This window comes from Heteronotia binoei, chromosome 15, assembly GCF_032191835.1.
Source record: "Heteronotia binoei isolate CCM8104 ecotype False Entrance Well chromosome 15, APGP_CSIRO_Hbin_v1, whole genome shotgun sequence".
Taxonomy (NCBI): Eukaryota; Metazoa; Chordata; class Lepidosauria; order Squamata; family Gekkonidae; genus Heteronotia; species Heteronotia binoei.
In genome coordinates, this window is record NC_083237.1 from 30241431 (window position 1) to 30264391 (window position 22961).

General features: G+C 52.3%; 1 protein-coding gene across 1 annotated transcript; it reads left to right on the top strand.

Annotated features, from left to right (window-relative positions):
* Window positions 1–9262: 9262 nt before the first annotated feature.
* On the top strand, window positions 9263–22477 carry LOC132584232 (sulfotransferase 1C3-like). The gene is made up of 2 exons (XM_060256049.1): window positions 9263–9474; window positions 22330–22477. The coding sequence occupies exons 1-2, from the start codon at window positions 9321–9323 to the stop codon at window positions 22449–22451; spliced, it is 276 nt and encodes a 91-aa protein (XP_060112032.1). The 5' UTR covers window positions 9263–9320; the 3' UTR covers window positions 22452–22477.
* Window positions 22478–22961: the final 484 nt, after the last annotated feature.

The following is a 22961-nucleotide window of genomic DNA, read 5'->3' on the forward strand; positions in this document are numbered from 1 at the left end:
CCAGATCACCTGAGAGATCCACGAGCAGCTGGACACGATCCAGAGGCAGATCGGGGCCCTGCGGCGGGACGAACCCAGAGGCCTGCCTGGCGGCGGACTTGGGGAGGAACCCCGAGACGAGCCGGAAAACCCACCGGGGGGGGGGGAGAACCAGAGGAGCCACTGGAGGGGCCGCGGGACATGCCCGCGCAACTGGTACGGCTGATACCAGCCCCGGTGCCCGGGCTGGTACTGCCGCCCGTCCGACCCGCAGGACCTGTACTACCGCCTGCGCCAGCTCCGTGGGACGGCGCGAGGGGAAGGAAGCTGCAGATCACCTTTGACGGGGACCCGGAGGAGGTGGAGTACTTCACGATCCAGTGCAACAGCTTCATGACCCATTGGGGGGTGACCTTCCCCACCGAGGCCAGCCAAGTGCACTACCTAGCCTCCAAACTGAAGGGAGCCGCTCGGAAGTGGTATGTTAGTCTGTACGCCGCGCGGGGCCCCGCGTTGGCATCAGCGTACGACTTCTTGCAAGCCATGCTGCGCCAGTTCGGGGACCCGCTGCAGGAGATGAAGGCGCTAGCCCAGCTGCGAAAGATCGAGCAGGGGCCGAGAACGATCAGGGAATATGCCGCGGAGTTCCAATCCCTCTGCTCCAAGGTGAGGGGCTGGAGTGAGTGCATGAAGTACAAGGCATTTGTGAACGGCCTGAACGCGAGCATTCTAGATCGCTGCTACACCAGGGCCGACCAGAAACCCTGGTGGGGTGGATCCAGCTGGCAGGTGAAGTCGAGACGAACCTACAGCACGTAATACTTCGCCGCCAGCAGCAGACAGGTGGGAAAGGAGCCCGGACCCCCAAGACCCCCACCAAACCAGAGGTGAAAAAGGCTCCCTTCCCCGTTGGGAGCTCGACCCCGGGCGCAGGGAGAAGATGCTTCAGGTGCGGAGACCCGGGGCATCTGGCTGCGAACTGCCCAGAGAAGCTGCACACCCCGCCACCAGCCGTGCAGATGCTGGCGAGCGCCCCGAAGAAGGGAGGAGGGAGACCCAAAGAACCCAGTCGGGTCAGCGCCGCCACGTCGGTGGTGATTGACGAGGATATTATGACCATTGAAGACTCCAGCGAGGAATCGTGGGACCCCGAACCGGCGGGAAACGACAGCAACCTGCACTAATGGGTGCCAAGACGCAGGTCGTGAAACCACCGGCACCAATCACGGTGAGAATAACGGGGGAACTGATGTTTATACCAGTGACTTTATTAAACCCTAACCTGAAGAGGTTCATGCACACCCGGGCCCTAATAGACTCGGGGTGCATGAGGGAAATAATTACTCCCCGCCTGGTAGAGGCCCTCGGACTAGCTAGGACCCCCCTCCCCCAACCCATCCAATTCAAACAAATGGATGGGATGACCATGAAGGGGGAGCCCTGCACCGAAGAGACCCAAGCAGTGCCGGTGGGGACACAGGAGCACTGGGGGATCAAAATTTTTTGATAGCTCCTTCCTCCTCTTTCGATGTGGTGGTGGGGGTGGGTTGGTTAGTGAGGCACCAACCCGACATTCAGTGGGGAGCCCACACTATAGACTTCATGGACTGGCGGTGCACCCACCACCACTGGAGGGAGGAGTGGGGCCCGAACCCGCCACCACGGAATGAAAAGATCTGCATGACAGTGGAGGAAGTGAAGTCGATCCCCAGGGAGTACCGGGACCTGAAACAGGCGTTCAGCGAAGAGGAAGCCAACGAATTACCGCCCCATAGAGCCACGGACTGTGCCATCGAACTGATCCCGGGGCAGGAACTTCCCCGGGCTAAGCTGTACTCAATGGGGTGGGCGGAGAAGGAGGAACTTAGAAAATTCATCGATAAAAACCTAAAATGGGGGTTCATCAGGCCAGCCACGGCGCCGCACGCCACCCCGGTCCTGTTTCAAAAGAAGAAGGACGGGAGCCTGAGACTTTGCACGGATTTTAGGGGGATCAACGGGATTTCTATGTCCAATGCCTACCCCATCCCCCTGATAAAAGACCTCCTGAGCACGGTGTCAGAAGGGAAATTTTTTACAAAGCTTGACCTCAGAGACGCTTACTTCCGAGTTAGAATCAAGGAGGAGGACGAGTGGAAGACGGCCTTCAACACGCCCGTGGGACAGTTCGAGTATCTAGTAATGCCGTTTGGGCTGCAGGGGGCACCGGGGGTGTTCATGAACTTTATAAATGAAGTGTTGCGGGAATTTTTGTACAAGGGGGTGGTGGTGTACCTTGATGACATCATTATTTATTCAAAAGACTTGAAATCGCATGTGCCCCTGGTCCGAAAAGTACTAACCACGCTCTACCAACATAAATTGTATGCTGAACTGTCGAATGTGAGTTCCACCAGACGGAACTAGATTACCTGGGGTTCAGAGTGTCGGGGGAAGGTTTAGCAATGGACCCCGCCAAAATCCAAGCAGTGCTCGACTGGGAAGCCCCTCGAACCCGACGGCAGTTACAATCTTTTCTTGGGTTCACAAATTTCTACAGGGGGTTCATAAAGGGGTTCGCCCAGGTGATGCTACCCCTGACCGAGTTGCTAAAGACAAAAGGGAAGGGGGCCGATGCGAAGCGGCCTGGGGCGAGCTTGCACTGGACACGGGAATGCCAGGCCACCTTCAAAAAGCTAAAGAGGCTTTTCACCAGTGAACCAGTGCTAGCTCACCCCGACGAGCTGAAGCCCTTCATGGTGCAATGTGACGCTTCCGACGTCGCCGTAGGAGCCATACTAATGCAGAAAGACGGGGAGGGGAGGCTCAAACCCTGTGCTTATGTGTCCAAAAAAGTCTCGAACCAACAGAGGAATTGGTCAGTGTGGGACAAAGAGGCGTTCGCCGTCACGTACACCCTAAAGACCTGGCGGTCTTGGTTAGAGGGGGCTAGAGTGCCATTTGAAATTTGGACCAACAACAAAAATCTAGAGGCACTAACGGGGAAAAGAAAACTGACCGCCAAGCAAATCTGGTGGGCTGGGTTCTTCGCCAAATTCGATTTCGTGCTAAAACACATCCCGGGGTCGAAAAACTTTCTGGCTGATGCACTCTCACGGCTGCCGCAGCACGAGAGCCAAAGGGAGGAAGTGGTGGACTCCCTCATTTCCCCTCAGCGCTGGCGGGGGGGGGGGGGTGACCACACGATCAGGAAAGAAAACCGACCCAGAGGGACCCTGGGGTGGCGAAAAACTAAGAGAAGAGGTGGAAAAGGAAGGAAGCAAACTACCCCCTGGAGTAGAAGAGGGGGAAGGGGCTACTGGTACTACCAATGAAAAATCTATGTGCCCCAGAGCCTCTGGCCCGAGATATTGCAGCACTGCCATTGCAATAAGCTAGCGGGGCACTTTGGTTACGTGAAGACGCTACACCTGGTGAGCCAGCAATTTTGGTGGCCACAAATGAAAAAGGATATCTCAGAGTACGTGGGCTCCTGCCCCGTTTGCATCATGGCTAAAAAGAAGGGGGGCAAGACCCCGGGATTACTCCAACCTATCCCCACAGCTTCTCGCTCTAGGGCGGTGGTTTCACTAGACTTCATAGTAGAACTCCCGCCGTCCCAGGGGAAGATGGTAATATTGGTGGTGGTGGACACATTTTCTAAGCAAGCGCACTTCATCCCCTGCAAACAGCTCCCCATCGCCAAGAAATTAGCCCACTTATTCTTCCATCACGTGGTCTGGCTACACTCATTCCCAGAAAAGGTCATTAGCGACCGCGGGCCACAGTTCGTTGCCAACTTCTGGCGGGAGTTTTGCAAAATGGCGGGGATAGAAGAAGGGCTGAGTTCCGCTTACCACCCCCAGACCGACGGACAGACAGAGAGGGTAAACAGTCTTCTGGAACAATATCTGAGGTGCTACGTCAATTATCAACAGACCAATTGGGTGGAACTCTTGCCCTTTGCCGAATACGGGTAAAATAACAGCATCCACAGCTCCACCAAAGCCTCCCCGTTTCAAATTGTCAACGGGTATGAAGGGAGGCCATTTCCCTCGTTACCAGACCCTAGCACCTCAGCAGCCCCTAGTTCATGCCAGCAATGGTGGGAAGGAATCAGGAAAGGGTGGGGGGTAATACAGGAAAATCTAGAAGCCGCCAAAAAGACCTACAAAGACTATTTTGATAAAAAAACACTCTCCCCAGTGGGAGTTTAAGGTGGGTGAAACGGTGTTCCTGTCCACAAAGAACCTTCCTCTACCACAGGCGTGTCGAAAATTAGTTTACAAGTTCCTGGGGCCCTTCAAAATAAAACGAGTTATCAACCAGGTCACAGTAGAACTGGAACTACCTAAAATGTTTAGTAAGATCCACCCTGTTTTTCATTGCAGTCTTCTTCGGAAGGACCCTGGAGCCACATCCTGGCACCCCTGCTCTCCAGAGCCACCTCCTATCCAAGTGAAGGGTCAGAGCCACCATGAGGTGCAGGAAATTTTGGACTCCAGGGTCCAGAGGGGAATTCTATACTACCTCGTTCGATGGAAATACTTCCCCCCAAGCTGCGATGAGTGGGTAAAGTCAGGAGATCTACGAGCCCCACAACTGCTAAAGAAATTTTACCTACTGCACCCAGACAAACCCCGGGCAAGAGCTTAGGGGGGGCAGTATGTCAGACGTGTAACTTACTTAAACCAAACTGTAGCTTAGAAATACTTTACATGACTAACTCCATGATGTATTCAGTGTGACCTCTGCTTTACTAACCATGAGAAATGTAGCAAGCACCTTTCCCAAAGCATTCTGTAACTGCAACGAGAAAAATCTCACACCCGGCCTAGAAGCCATCTGTGGTCTTTGAAGTTAACATATCCAAGGTCCCTTTCCCCTGAGAAGGAGATAAGACCATGGGAAGCCCGACTGTCTCTGGGGGTGTGAAAAGACTGTATTGTTTCCTGCTTTGAAATGTAGAAAAGGCTGGTTTCAGCCTTGAAGGGCATCAAACTCAATCTGTCTCCTAACTAGCATGTTTGTTCTCAAATAAATGGATTAATTTTGCAACAATATGATCTGTTTTTGTTTGAAGTTCCACGTCTTGACAGACACAGACAAACACAATTAAAGTTTTTTTTTTTTTAAAAAAACCCTTAAAACAAAACATGCTTAAAACATCAGCAGTCATTGGTCTTAAGGTGCTTTCTTTGTATCTCTCCCATGGGATCCAGGGAACTGGCAAAGAAAACTCTGGCTCTTTCCTTCCTTTCCTAGGGAATTAGCAGGAGGAAGAGCTAATGGAGAAAATAGAGGTTTTGCTCTGTAGCTCCTGTGTGATTGAGCAAGCCTTGGAAAGCCAGCTGTGATGCAGAAGGATCTGTCAAAAACAACAGAGTTTGGGCAGCACAAACAAACATTAAGTACGCAGATGATACAAATCATTAAGTACGCAGATGATACAAACAAACATTAAGTACGCAGCACAAACAAATCATTAAGTACGCAGATGATACAACGTTGGTAGGGCTCATCTCTGAGGATGATGAGTCTGCGTATAGGAGGGAAGTTCAACAGCTGTCCCTTTGGTGTAAAGTAAATAATCTTATTTTTAATATAAATAAGACGAAGGAAATTATAGTGGATTACAGGAAGAGTAGTTTGGACATCCAGCCGTTGTTTACGACTTGTGACCTGGACCCATGCCCCTCCTGGCTAATTAAGGCCTGCCAGGAGGAATTAAGATATCCTATATGGGATATTATAAATCGATCCCTTTCAGAAGGTGTTTTCCCAACACCCCTGAAAGAGGCATTGGTCCGCCCTCTCTTGAAAAAACCATCATCAGACCCGGCCGAATTGGCACACTACCGGCCGGTCTCAAATTTGCCCTTTTGGGGCAAAATTATCGAGAGGGCCGTGGCGGTGCAGTTACAGGAATTTCTGGAGGACGCTTCCGTCCTAGACCCATGCCAGTCCGGCTTCCGCCCAGGCCATGGGACAGAAACAGTCCTGGTCGCCCTCATGGATGACCTCCGACAACAACTGGATCGAGGCGGCTCGGCGGTATTGCTGTTGCTAGACCTATCGGCTGCGTTCGATATGGTCGACCACCGGCTGCTGACCCGCCGCCTCGCCGACGCAGGAATTCGGGGGCTAGCCTTACAGTGGCTCTCCTCCTTTCTTGATGGTCGGGGACAAAGGGTGGCAATTGGGGGGGAGCTGTCTCAGAGGTACCCACTTCATTGTGGAGTGCCTCAGGGAGCAGTTCTCTCCCCGATGCTGTTTAACATCTTTATGCGCCCCCTTGCCCAGATTGCACGGAGGTACAGGCTGGGTTGTCATCAATACGCAGATGACACCCAGCTCTATCTATTGATGGACGGCCGGGCTGGTGATGTCCCTACAAATTTGGACCGGGCATTACAAGCCGTGACTGACTGGCTCAGGCTGAGCGGGCTGAAGTTGAATCCGGCGAAGACTGAGGTCCTTTGCGTGGGCCGCGGCGGACCGGGAGGGGAGATTACCTTACCGGCCTTTGACGGTGCGCCACTGGTACCAGTGCGCAAAGTCAAGAGCCTGGGAGTGCTACTGGAATCCTCCTTATCAATGGAGGCCCAGGTGGCCGCCACTGCTAGATCCGCCTTCTTTCATCTTAAGAGGGCGAGGCAGTTGGCTCCCTTCTTGGAGCGCACCGACCTAGCAACTGTGATCCACGCAACGGTCACTTCGAGATTAGACTACTGCAATGCCCTCTACATGGGGCTGCCCTTGTACCGAACACGGAGACTTCAGGTAGTCCAGAACGCGGCGGCCAGGCTGCTGGAGGGACTACCACGGTGGGAACCTGCACGGCCTGGGCTGCGGAATCTGCATTGGCTGCCGGTTATATACCGTGTTCGCTGTAAGGTGCTGGTTATCACCTTTAAAGCCCTATATGGCCGAGGACCTGCCTACCTAAAGGACCGCCTCTCCCCATATGTGCCCCAGAGAGCACTGAGATCTAGTTTTCAGAACTTACTAACAATCCCTGGGCCAAGAGAAGTTAGGTTGAAGGCTACTAGGGAGCAGGCCTTCTCGGTGATAGCCCCTCGTTGGTGGAACGACCTTCCAGAGATGGTGCGAGCCCTGCAGGACCTGAACCAATTCCGCAGGGCTTGCAAAACATTTCTTTTCCAGCTGGCTTTCGAGACAGAACCTGATTAATCCAACGAGCGGACATCTAGCCATCTTGTGTACATTATGATTACAGTATTTTAGCACCTATTTTACATATTTTATCTATTTTAAATAATTTATTTGTAATTGATATATTTAAAATTGTTTATGTTGTTTTATATGAATCATGGGACTCCCATGTCTGTTAGCCGCCCTGAGCCCGCCTGGCGGGGAGGGCAGGATATAAAAATAAAATATTATTATTATTATTATTATTGATGGTGTTATGGTAGAACAGGTGACAGAATGGAAGTTTCTGGGAATTACCATGAAACAAGATCTAACATGGGGGGCAAATACTTTAGCTCTAGAGAAAAAGGCCCAGCAACGACTATACTACTTAAGACTCTTAAGATCACTACAACTGTCAGGGAGTCTGCTGGTTGCCTTTTATTGTAGTTCCATTGAGAGCATTTTATCTTATTGCCTCTGCGCGTGGTTTGGGAGCTGCATGGAAGCAGAGAGAAGGGTGCTCCAAAGAGTGACGAGAAGAGCACAAAAGATTTGCGGATGTTCTCTCCCCTCATTGGTGGATCTGTATAATATGAGATGTAAAAGGAAGATACAAATGATCCTAAGGGACCCTTCACATCTGGGCCATTTGCTATTTGAGATCTTACTGTCAGGTAGACGATATAGAGTGTTGAAGGCTAGGACAAACAGATTTAAGGACAGTTTCTATCCAAGTGCTGTGGTTAGGTTAAATGCAGGGTTATGAAGGATTATCTGTTTTAGATGTATTTAAATGGTTTAAATGGTTTAAATGGTTTAAATGGTTTTAATGGTTTTAGATGTATTTAAATGGTATGAATATGTGTGTTTGATGTGTTGGTATGTTTGTGGAAGAGCACCTCATTTCGTTGCTCTCTTTTTGTGGAGAACAATGACAATAAATTTATCTATCTATCTAATTGCTCATAAATTGCTCATTCCATATACACAAACCATACAAACATATTCTTAAAGTCCCAGTCCACAAAAGTCCACTGTATTCCAAAACATGCTTTAAGATGCAATCTTCAATTTTTTGTAAGAAGTCTTGGAGAAGAAAATAGAGACCGGTTTCGGCCACGCCTTTCTCAATCATCACTCACAACGCAAATTGCTGCGCCCACCTTCTCCTGATACAAAATAGAGAGTAACAGAACACAATATTCCAAGAAAATATGAACATGAAAATATGAATGTAAAAATACAAAGTACAAAATACAAAAACGGATGCAACCAGCCATAGAATTTGTGTGAGGCGATGCCCATTAACATAGCAGGACTGGGTCCCATTTAGCAAATGATCGTTCCAAAAAATTGGTAGGTGAAGAATAAGGGCGGTCTGTTTTTGTATTTTGTACTTTGTATTTTTACATCGCTGTTCATATTTTCTTGGAATATTGTGTTGTGTTATTCTCTATTTTGTATTAGGAGAAGGTGGGCGCAGCAATTTGCGCTGTGAGTGATGACTGAGAAAGGCGTGGTTGAAACCGGTCTCTATTTTCTTCTCCAAGACTTCTTACAAGAAATTGAAGATTGCATTTTGAAGCATGTTTTGGAATACAGTGGACTTTTGTGGGCTGGGACTTTAAGAATATGTTTGTATGGTTTGTGTATATGGAATGAGCAATTTATGAGCAATTGAGTATACCATGTTTGTGCTGCCCAAACTCTGTTGTTTTTGACACATCTATATCGGGTATCCTCTATTCTTACCAAATATTTTTGTGGACCGTGATGCAGAAGGAAGCAAGAGAGAGGAAGAAGGAAGCGGATGGCAACCAGTTGTTCAGGGGCCTGATGGGAGCCATCCAGGGGCCTGATTCGACCCCCAGGCCGCATGTTTGACACCCCTGGCTTAGAACATTGCAGTTTTATTGTCAGTACTGATGAAGCCATCATTCTGTTGATTATAAGATTGTATGTTATAGTCAGCACTGTAAAAATATCCATTGCCCCACACACATTGACATTTAAAATATATTGCTTTTATTGTCCATGAAGTGTGGGGTATCTGTACAACTGTATATTTTCTTTTTACATCGTCGTTCTCTTTGTTTCCTTGTTCCAAAAGAAATTCTGGGCAGGCTACTACATTCTTCTGTCTCTCCTGCTCATGTCAGCCTGCTTGCTTTCATTAGGACCTGGCCCATGAAGTCCGCCGTGTCATGGATTTCCTGGAGATTGGCCTGCCAGAGGAGACTGTGCAGAAGATCACCCATCACGCCACCTTCCAAGTCATGAAGGACAATCCAATGAGCAATTACAGTACTTTTCCTGAGGCCATTTTTGACAAGAAGATAGGCCGTTTTATGAGGAAAGGTGAACATTTATTTATTTAGACAATTTCTATGCAGCCTCTTCTGGGAAACCTACTCAAGGTGGTTTATAAATGAATCATGAAAGCTTTCCAGGATCTTACAAAACATCATTCCCAGCTGTTGGAATCCTGTTTTCTTCCTGACTTTGAAAACCACAGGAGGGTTGCTTTTGCAAAACAGTTTTGCTTTAGGGATCTGTAGAGCGTCCCCTAGTCTTTGGCTTTCTATGCTTTGCTAAGATTTCCTCCAAACCTAGTCTGGTATTAGGGCTGCCAGCTGCCAGCCTGTGGTGGACAACTTCATGCCCCTGTCTGCTTTCAGGTACTTGAGTGGTGGGAGGAAGCCTGACGATGTGGATGATGTCATGGATGCAATGACATCACTTCCAGCTGCCATGTCACAATGCTCTATTTCCTTAGTATCTGTAGTCTTTATCATAGGAGTTGGGGGATTTGCTAAATCATTGCTGACACAGTGACATCACTTCTGGGTGATCACCTGGAAGTGATGTCACTGCATCTGTGAAACTCCCCCTTCTCAGACTTTGCCCCCCCCCCCAAAGTTCTTGGTGATTGTCAGCGCTGGGAACTTTATATAGTACTATCTTTTTGGAAGGATTACAGTGCAAGTGTGTTCCTATGATATCTGGCCAGAAAGATATGTGCATTTTTGCAGGTCTTTCCTACATCAGCACCATTTTCCATGGCTCACTGACTTAGCAAAATTAAGCACTATGCTTACTACTGTGTAAATCATAGTAGGTACTCCTATGGAGGACTAACCACATTCTTGTGGCAAAGTGGGCTGGTGAAAATGGGTCCATGAAAGTGTATGCTTGTTATGTATTGAACATAAGGGATCAGGCCGCATGGCGATCGCTACTGAAGGCGACCCCCGGGTCCCCGGATGGAGCCCGCCAGTCGCCCCGCCCATCAAGATCTGTGGCGGGAAGTTTGACTGACCAGGATCGGCCTGGTCGGATGAGGGGGCTGTTCCGGGTAATGTATATAAGCGGGGCCCAGCCCGCGTGTTCCCCCTCTTGTAATGTGCTACTGAATAAACTATGTTGCCTTCCAACCATCTCGGTTCTCAGTACATTACACTGCCCATGAGGATGGGATCCTAGCTAGCCCATTCCTGAGGGGCTTCGCGGATCCAGACGGAGACGTCGAAGGCACATTGGTTGTAGACCGATACGCCCACCACCGCAGCCACCATGGCTAACCAGAGTGGAACCACGGGCCGGCTCGAAGAGTTCAACCTCGCTACTCTGGAGAGGTGGGAGACCTACACGGAGCGGGTCGCATGCTACCTGCGAGCGAACAGGATAACGGAGGACAGCCTGAAGAGAGACGTCCTCCTGAGCGTTTGCGGAGAGGCCACGTTCGAGATTGCCAAGGGTCTCTCGGCCCCTGCGAGGATCATGAAGAAGACGTACGAGGAGATAATCAGACTCCTCACCGGACACTTCTTGCCCCAACCCTCACTCATCGCCCGCAGGTTCCTCTTCCACAAGAGGGATCAAGAGGCGGGGGAATCGGCAGCGGACTACCTGGCTGCTCTCCGCCAAATCACGGGCAACTGCAGCTATGAAAAGCTGGAAGAGACCCTGAGGGACCGCTTCGCTTGGGGCCTGAGGGACGAAAGACTGCAACAGAAGCTCTTCGCGAGGGAAGAGCTCACCCTCCAGAGCGCCTTCAATGAGGTTGTGGCATTCGAGCGGACCATGAAGACTTTCCCCAAAATGAGGGCCGAGGCCATCCACCAGGAAGAGATGGGCCCCAGCCAATCAGACGAGGAAGAGGCACTCCAGCTATGCCACCCAACGGGGATGGGCCCACGAGCATCCCAGCGACCCCGAGCGACCGACAGACCAGCTGCCACCAAGTGCGCTAGCTGCGAAGACCCACACGAGTGACGGGACTGCCCCTACCGCAACGTGGTCTGCAGGAGCTGCGGCAAGATGGGCCACATCACAAGGGCCTGCTGGGCCAAGAGCACCCGCCGCCGCCAGGCCAAACACCAGGAATCGACCGAGGACCACTCGATCGCCTCAACCTTCGTGCAGGTAATGAACTTGCCCGACGATACCCCCCCAAAAGGTCAAGGTTTCGGTCAGGATCGAGGGCAACCCCTGCCTGATGGAACTGGACTCCATAATCTCGGAGGAATCCTTAAGGAAGCTGTGCCCACGTGGCCTGCCCAGACTGCGACCGGCAAGATTTGTGCTTCGGGACTTTCAAAAGAACCCCGTTGAAATCCTGGGTTGTGCAACGGTGGGGGTGGAGTACAACGGGTTTAGGGATAAACGCGACATATTGGTGGTTAAAAGGAGGCAGCTCACCACCTTGTTGGGCCTGGCCTGGTTCCGGCCACTGGGAATAAAGATTGTGGGGCTGCAACAGCTGGGGACACGGGGATTCGAAAACGTGTGCTGGGAGTTCCCAGAGGTGTTTGATGGGGCCCTGGGGTGCTACAAGGGCCCTCCCATATCCTTACCCCTCGATCCTTACAGGTCGCACGTGGGTCGCTGAAGGCTAGGCGGGTTCCATTTGCTCTGAAGCCTAAAATTGAAGCAGAGCTAGACCGCCTCACAGCCCAGGGAGTGCTGGAGCCCGTGGCCTATGCCACATGGGAAACCCCAATAGTTACCCCGGTGAAGCCGAATGGAGAGGTGCGCATATGCGCCAATTACAAGTGCACCATTAACAAGGCGCTACAGGACAACCCCTACCCCGTTCCAGTAATCAGCCACATTCTGGCAGCCCTAGCGGGGTCCAAAATCTTTGGGAAGCTAGACTTGGCCCAGGCGTACCAGCAGCTGCCAGTGGACGCTGCCATGGCAGAAGCGCAGACCATAGTAACCCACAGGGGGGCATTTAAGGTGTGCCAGTTGAAGTTTGGGGTGAGCGTTGCCCCAGGGGTGTTTCAGAGCCTGATGGATTCTCTCCTCAAAGGGATTCCCGGGGTACAACCGTTTTTCGACAACGTTTTGATCGCCGCCCCGGACGTAGAGGAATTTAGCAACTGGCTGCGAGAAGTCCTCCGCTGTTTCCATGAGGCCGGTCTGAAGGTCAAGCGAGAAAAGTGTTCCCTCGGGGTACCGAGGGTGGAGTTTTTGGGGTTCGCGGTGGACGCAGCGGGAATCCACCTGACACCGGACAAAACCAGGGCCATAGTGGAAGCCCCCACCCCCAAGAGCAAGGCGGAGCTACAAAGTTTCTTGGGGTTATTAAATTTCTATCATTCATTCTTACCCCACAAAGCCGCCATAGCTGAACCCCTCCACATACTCCTAGACAAAAATGCCCTGTGGGTCTGGGGAAAGAAGCAGGATGCAGCGTTCCAGGCAGTCAAAGGGCTGCTCGTATCTAACAATGTGCTCCACCATTTTGATGAGAGCCTACTGGTGATCTTAGCATGTGATGCGTCACCGTACGAGGCGGGCGCCATCCTGGTTCACCAACTCCCGGAAAGGAGGGAGGTCCTGGTAGCCTACTACTCGAGGACCCTGACCCCCGTGGAGTGGAATTATGCCCAAATTGATAAAGAGGCCTTAGCGGTCGTGGCAGGGGTGCATAAGTTTAACGACTACCTGTACGGGAGATGTTTCACCATAGCCACAGACCACAAACCGCTCCTGGGCCTCCTAGCCCCGGTCCGCCAAACGCCCCAGATTCTCTCACAGTGCGTTTTGCGCTGGAATCAGTTCCTCAATTCTTATACATATGCCCTGGTCCACCAGCCGGGCAAGGCGATGGGACACGCAGACGCTCTCAGTTGCCTACCACTACCCTCCACAGACCCTGACCCGGCCCCTGCCCACCATATGATGCTCATTGAAACGTTACCGAAGAGACCCCTATACGCGGCAGAGGTAACGAAAGCCACAGAGAGAGACAAAGTACTCGCGCGGGTCCTCGACTGGGTGGTGAGGGGCTGGCCAGTGGGAAAACAGGGCAAAGAGTTCAGGCCATACACAACACGCAAGGAAGAACTATCAGCCCACAAGGGATGTCTGTTATGGGGGAGCAAGGTGGTGATCCCTTCCCCGCTGCGGAAACAAGTGCTGGGGGCCCTTCATGAAACACATCCAGGGATTGTACAGATGAAGGCCTTAGCACTCAGCTATGTTTGGTGGCTGGGGATGGACAAGGAAATAGAGAGGTGGGTCCGGAGGTGCAAAGCATGCCAGGAGTCCCGACCCAAACCGCCTAGTGCCCCCGCTCAACGCTGGGAAGCACACAGGATGCCGTGGTCTAGACTACACATCGACTTTGCAGGGCCCTTTCAGGGCCAAATATTCTTCATCTTGGTAGATGCATATACCAAGTGGTTGGAGGTTATCCTGGTTGCTTCAACCTCGACGGCGGCGGCAATCCGGGCGCTATGCAGGGTCGTGAGCACACACGGCATCCCGGACACCATTGTCTCGGACAACGGGACAGCCTTCACATCCTGGGAATTCCGGGAATTCATGCAGCAATACCTGATACAACACATCTGGTCCGCCCCTTCTATCCGGCCACCAACGGCCAAGCCAAGCGGATGGTGCGCACAACGAAAGAAGCACTGGGCCGTATTGTGCAGGGGGACTGGAACCACTGCCTAGCCGCCTTCCTATTCAATAATAGGATAACTCCCAACCCTGTCACGGGGGTCAGCCCAGCCGAGCTGTTAATGGGATGGAAGCTAATCACTAGATTAGATAGGCTGCACCCCAACCGAGCCACCGATATTTGCAATTCCCCAGAGATTAGAGAAGCGGCCAGGGGATTCTTCCCGGGAGACACAGTATATGCTAGGAACTATGCGAGCGGCCCCGAGTGGGTAGAAGGCCGGGTGCTGCAAGTAATAGGGTCCCGCCACTACGAGGTGTCCACGGCGGGAGACAGTGTACTGTGGAGGCATATAGACCAACTATGTCGCCGCACCTTGCCAGAGGAACCGGCCACAATACGGAGCGAGGAGGAGCTCACAGTCACGCCCCCACCGAGATCTACCCCAACCCTGCTGACCGCCCCGGCCGAGCGAGAGGTAGAGACCAACCATCGCGAGGGCGACCCCCAGGGAGCGGGGACACCAAATGAGCCGCAAGGCGCAGACAACCCTCGACCGGCGGTTCCCCCATGGGGAGAAACCGTCACTCCGTCCACAGGGACGGGTGTAGCCCAGCGGTACCGGCGCCCGTTCCGACTCCACCCGCCACCCTAAGGAGGTGTACCCGGGAGCGCACGGCGATCGCTACTGAAGGCAACCCCCGGGTCCCCGGATGGAGCCCGCCAGTCACCCCGCCCATCAAGATCTGTGGCGGGAAGTTTGACCGACCAGGATTGGCCTGGTTGGATGAGGGGGCTGTTCCGGGTAATGTATATAAGCGGGGTCCGGCCCACGTGTTCCCTCTTGCAATGTGCTACTGAATAAACTATGTTGCCTTCCAACCGTCTCGGTTCTCAGTACATTACAATGCTGAAATACAATCTTACCACAAGACTCTGGTCTGTTTTAACAAAAGGCAAAGGCAAATGAAACATGAGCAAATGGAGAAATGCTTCATGGGTCTCCACCAGTGTTCCCTCCACGTTAATGTGAGGTAGCTCCAGGGCTTTTTTTGAGCAGGAACGCACAGAAACTCTGTTCCAGCCGGCTTAACATCAGGGGGTGTGGTCTAATATGCAAATGAGTCCTTGCTGGGCTTTTTCTTACAAAAATGGTGACATCAGGGGTGTGGCCTAATATACAAATTAGTTCCTGCTGGGCTTTTTCTACAAAAAAAGCTCTGGCTGGCTCACGATTTTTTAGCCTCCAGCTCACACATTTTTGTCTCAGCTCAGGAAAAATGGCCCTAGAGCAAACTAATTTATGCAGTAGCTCATAACATTAATGCCAATAGCTCACAAGACTCCACAGCTTAGAGGGAACATTGGTCTCCACTAAGAGTGGATGGCCACCCTACCTCCATGAAAAATGAATCCAGAAGGGTACACATCATTTATTTATTTATTATTATTTATTTATTACTTTCAATTTATATCCCGCCCTCTCCGCAAGCGGACTCAGGGCGGCTTACAACATCATAAAATACAATCAATCCAATAAAACACAAAAAACCATAATTTACTTAGATCAATTTTAAAACCATTCTATGGCGCTGTTTCAGTACAGTATAGGCGGTATTGAATTCTCGACTGTGATCGCCAGCCTTCTATAAGATGTCCAATGGCAGCCCTTTTTCAGTCAAACAGCAAAAGCCTGTTTAAACAGTTCAATCTTACAGGCCCTGCGGAACCAGGAATAGCCAGGAATTTGGGGTGGGTGGGTTGGCAGGGGGCAGTTTAGTACAGTGGAGCTTACTTCCAAGGAAACCTGCTAAGTGGACCGGGCTGTATGAAGGAATGGAGAAATTGCTCTTGTTTTGTTTGACCGAGCAGCTAATGTTTTTCCAGGTCAGGGCTAACCGTTTAGAAATGCTAAATGCTGGCCAGAGACAATGATATGGTCCTTTCACACTTCCAGCAACTCCAGCCCAACAACAGTTTAGAAATGCTAATTACCTCCTTGACAATGGTCACTTTTCACATCTCCAGCTATAAGGGAAATGAAAACATCTTTTACCCACAACAGGGTCTCCCCCCCTCAGTCTTTCCTATCAGAGCAGACATGTACAATCAGTCTTCTGACTGGGCTAGACAAATTGAGGAGGGGGCATTGCCTGGTGAGAGCCCTCTCATAGCTACGGGCCTGGTGTCAGAACTTGTAACTTTCCTATATGCTGTTAGCCTATGTGACTCCATGTTGTAACCAGACACTAACCCATGCAACCTTGCTTCAGCCACTAACCAGCATTCTTGTGCATTTCAAACAAACTGTGATCACTGGAGGGTGACAGATAGCCTCTGGTCAACATCTGCAGGTGCCCCTTTGAAGCCGGGCCGGTCAGGCTTTCTCAGCAGGACTCCATCCTCCCTTACTGATAACAGACCCTGAGAAACAGACAGTTGTCTCTAGCCATGTGAAAGATCGTTTTATTGTTGTCACCATAACCGCATAAAATGTAACCAATGCTAACTTTCGGTATCAGTGTTATCCTGTACCTTCAGCTCTGTAGTTCTCAATAAACGCCTATACTTTTGTAACAAAGTCTTGGGCCTCGTTTGGAGTTCTTCCAGTTCTGACATTATAACACTGATCCCGTTATTCTGGGACTTATCCGAACTGGCAACCTGGCTGGATGGCAGCAAAAGCTCCAGACAATGGAGAGCCCAGTACACCACCGGAGGACAGACCGTTAGAGCCTGGGGTGAACGCAGTGAGACACAAGATCAGAGACCCGGCGCACTTCTCCACGGACGTCTTCCCCTCGCGGAGCTGGAGCCCGCGAAAGTCCACCACGCTAATGGACGCGGCGGACAAGAGATACCGGGTACTCGCCACCGGCACGGGCGGAGACGACTGGGACGCCGACAGAGAGGAGGGCCGAGTCCCCGGGAGCGGGGATCCCGCGCAAGCACTCCGCAACGAGTTGTTCCAGTGGGTGAGAGAGATACACGACCAGGTCCACGAGACCCGTATCCAGATGGCGGAAGAAATGCAGCTGCAGCTGGGCGCGATCCGCGATCAGATCCGCACCCTGCAAGGAGCCGTGCCAGTGGGGCCAGCCGGGCCCCCCGGTGGAGGACCCGCCCCGCCAGTGCTGCCCCTTGGGGGTGCCCCTGTGGCTCCAGTTGACGGGGTGCCAGGGCAACCCGTGGCACCCCCCGACGGGGGAGGAGGAGGCCCAGTTGGGCCACCCGTGCCCACACCGCAGGCCCCGGCCGCCCTGGCGGCCCTGGCCGCGCTGGCGGCTCTGACCGCACCGGTAACCCCGGCTGCACCCGTGGCCCCAATCCCACCTCAGCTGCCGCCGACGGGGCCACCGCCAGCACCCCCCGCCACCCCAGGGGGGGAGATGGCGGGAGGCCGCACGAGTTGCAGATCACATTCAACGGGGACGGGGATGAAGTGGAATACTTCACCATCCAGTGCAACAGCTTCTTCACGCACTGGGGGGCCAGTTACCTGACAGAAGCCAGCTGAGTAGACCACATCGCGTCCAGACTCAAGGGGGCCGCGAGAAAATGGTACGTGGGGCTGTACACTGGGCGGAAGCCCGAGCTAGCCACGATGGCGGAGTTCCTCCAAGCGATGCTGCGGCAGTACGGGGATCCCCTGTGGGAGGAAAAAGCCATCGAAGCCCTCCAGAGAATCGAGCAGGGGAACTGCGCTACCCGAGAGTACGCCACTGAGTTCATGACCCACTGTGTGGCGGTGAGGGGTTGGAGCGAGCTGATGAAGTACACGGCGTTCAAGAATGGGCTGAACGCGAACATACTAGACGGATGTTACCACCAAGGGAGACCCGATACCCTGGTGGGGTGGATCCAGCTGGCAGGAGAGGTAGAGACGAACCTGCAACATGTCGGGATGTGCCGGCAGCAGCAATTGGGGAAGAGAGGAGGGAAAGCGACCCCCATAATGCCCAAGCCCGAGGGGAAGAAACCACCGACAACCTCCACCCCGACCGGGCCGGCAGGAGGTGCTTCAGATGTGGAGACCCGGGGCACCTCGCCGCCAACTGCCCCGCGAAGGCGCTGTCGGCCACCCCGCCGCCCAAGCAGTTCGCGGGTACCCCGAAGAAGGGAGGAGGCCGCGCCAAAGAGCCCAGTCGGGGCGCCGTCGCCGCATCCATGGCGATTGGCGAGGAAACTATAACCATCGTGAAGTCGAACGAGGAGTCGTGGGACCCCGAGTCGGCGGGAAATGACAGCGACCTGCTTTAATAGGTGCCGCAAAGCAGGTCCGAGAAACGCCGGCACCGATGACGGTGAGAGTTACCGGGGAACTTTTGTTTATGGCAGTGACTTTGTTGAACCCCGGCCCAAAACGCTTCATGCACACCCGAGCCCTAATTGACTCAGGGTGTACCCGGGACATCATTTCCCCCTGCCTAGTAGAGGCGCTCGGACTAACCAAGTCCCCCCTGCCCCGCCCGATCCAATTCGAGCAGATGGACGGGTCAGTAATGAAAGGGGAACCATGCACCGAAGAAACCCAAGCGGTGCCGGTAGGGACCCATGACCATTGGGGGATAGAAGTGTTCATAGTGGCACCTTCTTCCTCATTTGACCTGGTGGTGGGGGCGGGCTGGCTAGCGAGGCACCAACCAGACATACAGTGGGAAGCCCAAATAGTGCGCTTCCCGGACTGGCGGTGTGAGCACCACCACTGGCGGGAGGACTGGGGGCCCAAAGCCCCGCCACAAAACGAACGGCTGTGCCTAACCATAGAGGAGGTATGATCGATCCCGCAGGAGTATCGGGATCTAAAAAAGGCATTTAGCGAGCAGGAAGCGGACGAACTACCTCTGCACCGCCCGACCGATTGCGCCCTCGAGCTAATACTGGGGCAGGAGCTGCCGAAGGCTAAGCTCTACTCGATGGGCTGGGCGGAGAAGGCGGAACTAAAAAAGTTCATAGACAAAAACTTGAGACGGGGTTTCATCCGGCCGGCTACAGCCCCCCATGCCGCCCCCGTGCTATTCCGAAAGAAGAAGGATGGTAGTTTGAGACTTTGCACAGATTTTCGCGGGATAAACGGGATCTCCATGTCGAATGCCTACCCGATCCCGCTAATAAAAGACCTGCTGAGCACTGTGGCGGAGGGCAAAGTGTTCACAAAACTCGACCTCCGTGATGCGTACTTCCGGGTCCGGATCAAGGAGGGGGATGAGTGGAAAACGGTGTTCAACACGCCGATGGGACAGTTCAAGTACCTGGTGATGCCGTTCGGGCTGCAAGGGGCACTGGGAGTGTTTATGAACTTTATCAATGAAGTACTGAGGGAATACTTGTATAAGGGGGTGGTGGTTTACCTGGATGACATCATTATTTATTCTAAAGATCTCGAATCGCACGTGCCGTTGGTCAGAAAAGTGCTAACCACATTGTACCAAAACAAATTATATGCTAAATAGACGAAGTGTGAGTTCCACAAGTCGAAACTGGACTACCTGGGCTTTAGAGTGTCGGGGGAGGGATTAGCGATGGACCCCGCGAAAATACAAGCCGTCTTAGACTGGGAACCGCCCCGAACCCGACGGCAGCTACAATCATTCCTCGGGTTCGCAAATTTTTACCACGGGTTCATCAAAGGGTTTGCCCTGGTCATGTTACCCCTCACCGAGCTCCTCAAAACCAAAGGGAAAGGGGAGGAGGCGAAAAAACCTGGCCTAGAGCCGCAATAAACTGACTGACTGACTGACTGGGGCGCGCCTCGCCTGGTCCCCCGAGTGCCAGCGCGCCTTTGACGAACTGAAAACGTTGTTCACCAGTGAACCGGTGTTGGCCCACCCCAATGAGCTAAAACCATTCGTAGTGCAATGCGACGCCTCCGACGTCGCGGTGGGGGCAATATTAATGCAATGGGACGACGAGGGGGGGCTCCGACCTTGTGCGTACATTTCCCACAAGTTTTCAAATGAGCAGGGGAACTGGTCCGTGTGGGACAAAGAGGCTTTTGCGGTCACGTTCGCCCTCAAGACCTGGCGATCGTGGCTGGAGGGAGCCCGGGTCCCGTTCGAAATCTGGACGGACCACAAAAACCTAGAGGCGCTAACCGGCTGACGTAAATTAACAGCCAAACAAATAAGATGGGCGGGGTTCTTCGCCAAATTTGATTTTGTGCTAAAACACATCCCTGGCACCAAGAATTTTCTGGCCGACGCGCTCTCGCGCATGCCCCAACATGACAGCCAGAGGGAAGAGGTGATAGATTCCCTTGTTCCACCCACCCAAGTAGCGGGCGGGGTCACCACCAGATCAGGGAAAAAGACAGGGATCCCAGAGCCGAGAGAAAAGGAACGCTTCGTGGCCGAAACGGAGGCGGAGGGAGGGGAACGGCCCGAAGGAGTGGAGAAGGGAGAAGGGGGGCTCTGGTACCACAACGGGAAGATCTATGTACCAAAAAGCCTACGGGGGGAAGTGCTAGAACAGTGCCACTCAAGCCGCCTAGCGGGGCACTTCGGCTACGTAAAGACGCTGAATTTGATCACCTGGCAGTTTTGGTGGCTACAACTGAAAAGGGACGTGTTGGAGTTTGTAAGCTCCTGCCCGACATGTATCATGGCCAAGCGAAGGGGGGGGGGGGGGAAACCACCGGGCCAACTAACCCCCTTGCCAACTGCGACCCGGCCGTGGGCGGTGGTTTCGATGGACTTTATAGTCGAACTACCTCCCTCTCAGGGGAAAACGGTGATACTAGTGGTGGTGGACACTTTTTCTAAACAAGCGCACTTCATTCCATGCAAGCAACTACCCACTGCCAAGAAATTGGCCCATCTATTCTTTAATCACGTGGTCCGCCTCCACTCGTTCCCAGATAAGGTCATTAGTGACCGCGGGCCACAATTCGTTGCCAACTTCTGGCGGGAGTTTTGCAAAATCACGGGGATAGAGCAGGGACTCAGCTCAGCCTACCACCCGCAGACGGACGGACAGACAGAGAGGGTAAACGGGCTTCTTGAGCAATATCTCAGGTGCTACGTCAACTTTCAGCAGTCAAACTGGGTGGAGCTGCTGGCCTTTGCCGAATAGGGGTACAACAACAGCCTGCACAGCTCCACAAAGACTTCCCCATTCCAGATAGTGAATGGTTATGAGGGCAAGCCCTTCCCCCATCTCCCCCTACCCGCGGGGGGGCCCAAGAAAACCTCTTGTCAACAATGGTGGGAAGGGATTCGGCAGGGGTGGGCGGTGATCCAAGAGAACTTGGAAAAAGCCAAGGAAGAATATAAATGGCAGTTTGATAAGAAACACTCCCCCCAGTGGGAGTTCAGGGAAGGAGAGAAAGTCTTTCTGTCAACCAAGAACCTTCCCCTGCCGCAGGCTTGCCGGAAGCTGGCCTACAAGTATTTGGGCCCGTTTAAGATAAAACGAGTGATTAACAGCATGACGGTGGAATTGGAGCTACCAAAATTGTTGAGTAAGATCCACCCTGTTTTTCATTGCAGCCTTCTTCGCAAAGATCCTGGGGCTACGTTTTGGCACCCTCGCCCTCCCGAGCCACCTCCTACGCGAGTGAAGGGCCAGAGTCACCATGAGGTGCAAGAGATCCTGGACTCCAGGGTCCAGCGGGGGGTGCTGTACTACTTAATCCGATGGAAGTACTTTCCCCCGAGCTGTGACGAGTGGGTCAAAGCTAGCGATGTATCAGCTCCACAATTGCTTAAGAAATTCCACCTACTGTACCCACACAAGCCCAGGGCGAGAGCTTAGGGGGGGCAGCATGTCAGAACTTGTAACTTTCCTATATGCTGTTAGCCTATGTGACTCCATGTTGTAACCAGACACTAACCCATGCAACCTTGCTTCAGCCACTAACCAGCATTCTTGTGCATTTCAAACAAACTGTGATCACTGGAGGGTGACAGATAGCCTCTGGTCAACATCTGCAGGTGCCCCTTTGAAGCCGGGCCGGTCAGGCTTTCTCAGCAGGACTCCATCCTCCCTTACTGATAACAGACCCTGAGAAACAGACAGTTGTCTCTAGCCGTGTGAAAGATCGTTTTATTGTTGTCACCATAACCGCATAAAATGTAACCAATGCTAACTTTCGGTATCAGTGTTATCCTGTACCTTCAGCTCTGTAGTTCTCAATAAACGCCTATACTTTTGTAACAAAGTCTTGGACCTCGTTTGGAGTTCTTCCAGTTCTGACACCTGGTACCAATGTTGTGCAAGTGGAACAGCAGTGCTAGGATTTTGCAGTTACTCATAACCTTCTGCTCTTTCCTCATCCTTTCCTGCCTTCTGCCTTCCAGGTGAAGTTGGTGACTGGAAGAATTATTTTACAGTGGCTCAAAGAGAGATGTTTGATGCTGATTACCAGAGCAAGATGGAAGGAACAACCTTGCGTTTCCGAGATGTACGTACTATAGACTAAGAGGATAATCTTTGCTAGGATTTTTCTGTTAAGAGGCATTCCCCCCCCCCCCCGCTTTGTATTTTTGCAGTAATAAAAGTTAGTGTGTGTGAAACATCTTGGATATATTGGAGGGACAATAAAAATGGGTTTTGAGAATTAGAATAATAATAAAACCTGGCAGCAGAGTTCTCAATCTCTGGATAAGACTGGGGGCCAAGAGGAACAGCGCTAGGGTAGTCTAAATGGAACAGGAATAAAAGAAGAAGAAAAAGAAGAGTGGAAGACCATAGATTTATACCCCGCCCTTCTCTCTGAATCAGAGTCTCAGAGCGGCTTACAATCTTCTTTATCTTTTTCCTCCACAACAGATCCAGGTTTGTATCTTGAAAGCAGCCAGCTGTGGGACTGGCCAGTGGAGCAAGCAGGATGGAGCCCTTGGAGAGAGAGAGAGAGAGAGTGTTAGTTATGCTAAGCTGGTTAGCTCCGGTGAGTGAGCAGTCACAACATGTATTGAGAATCACCACAATT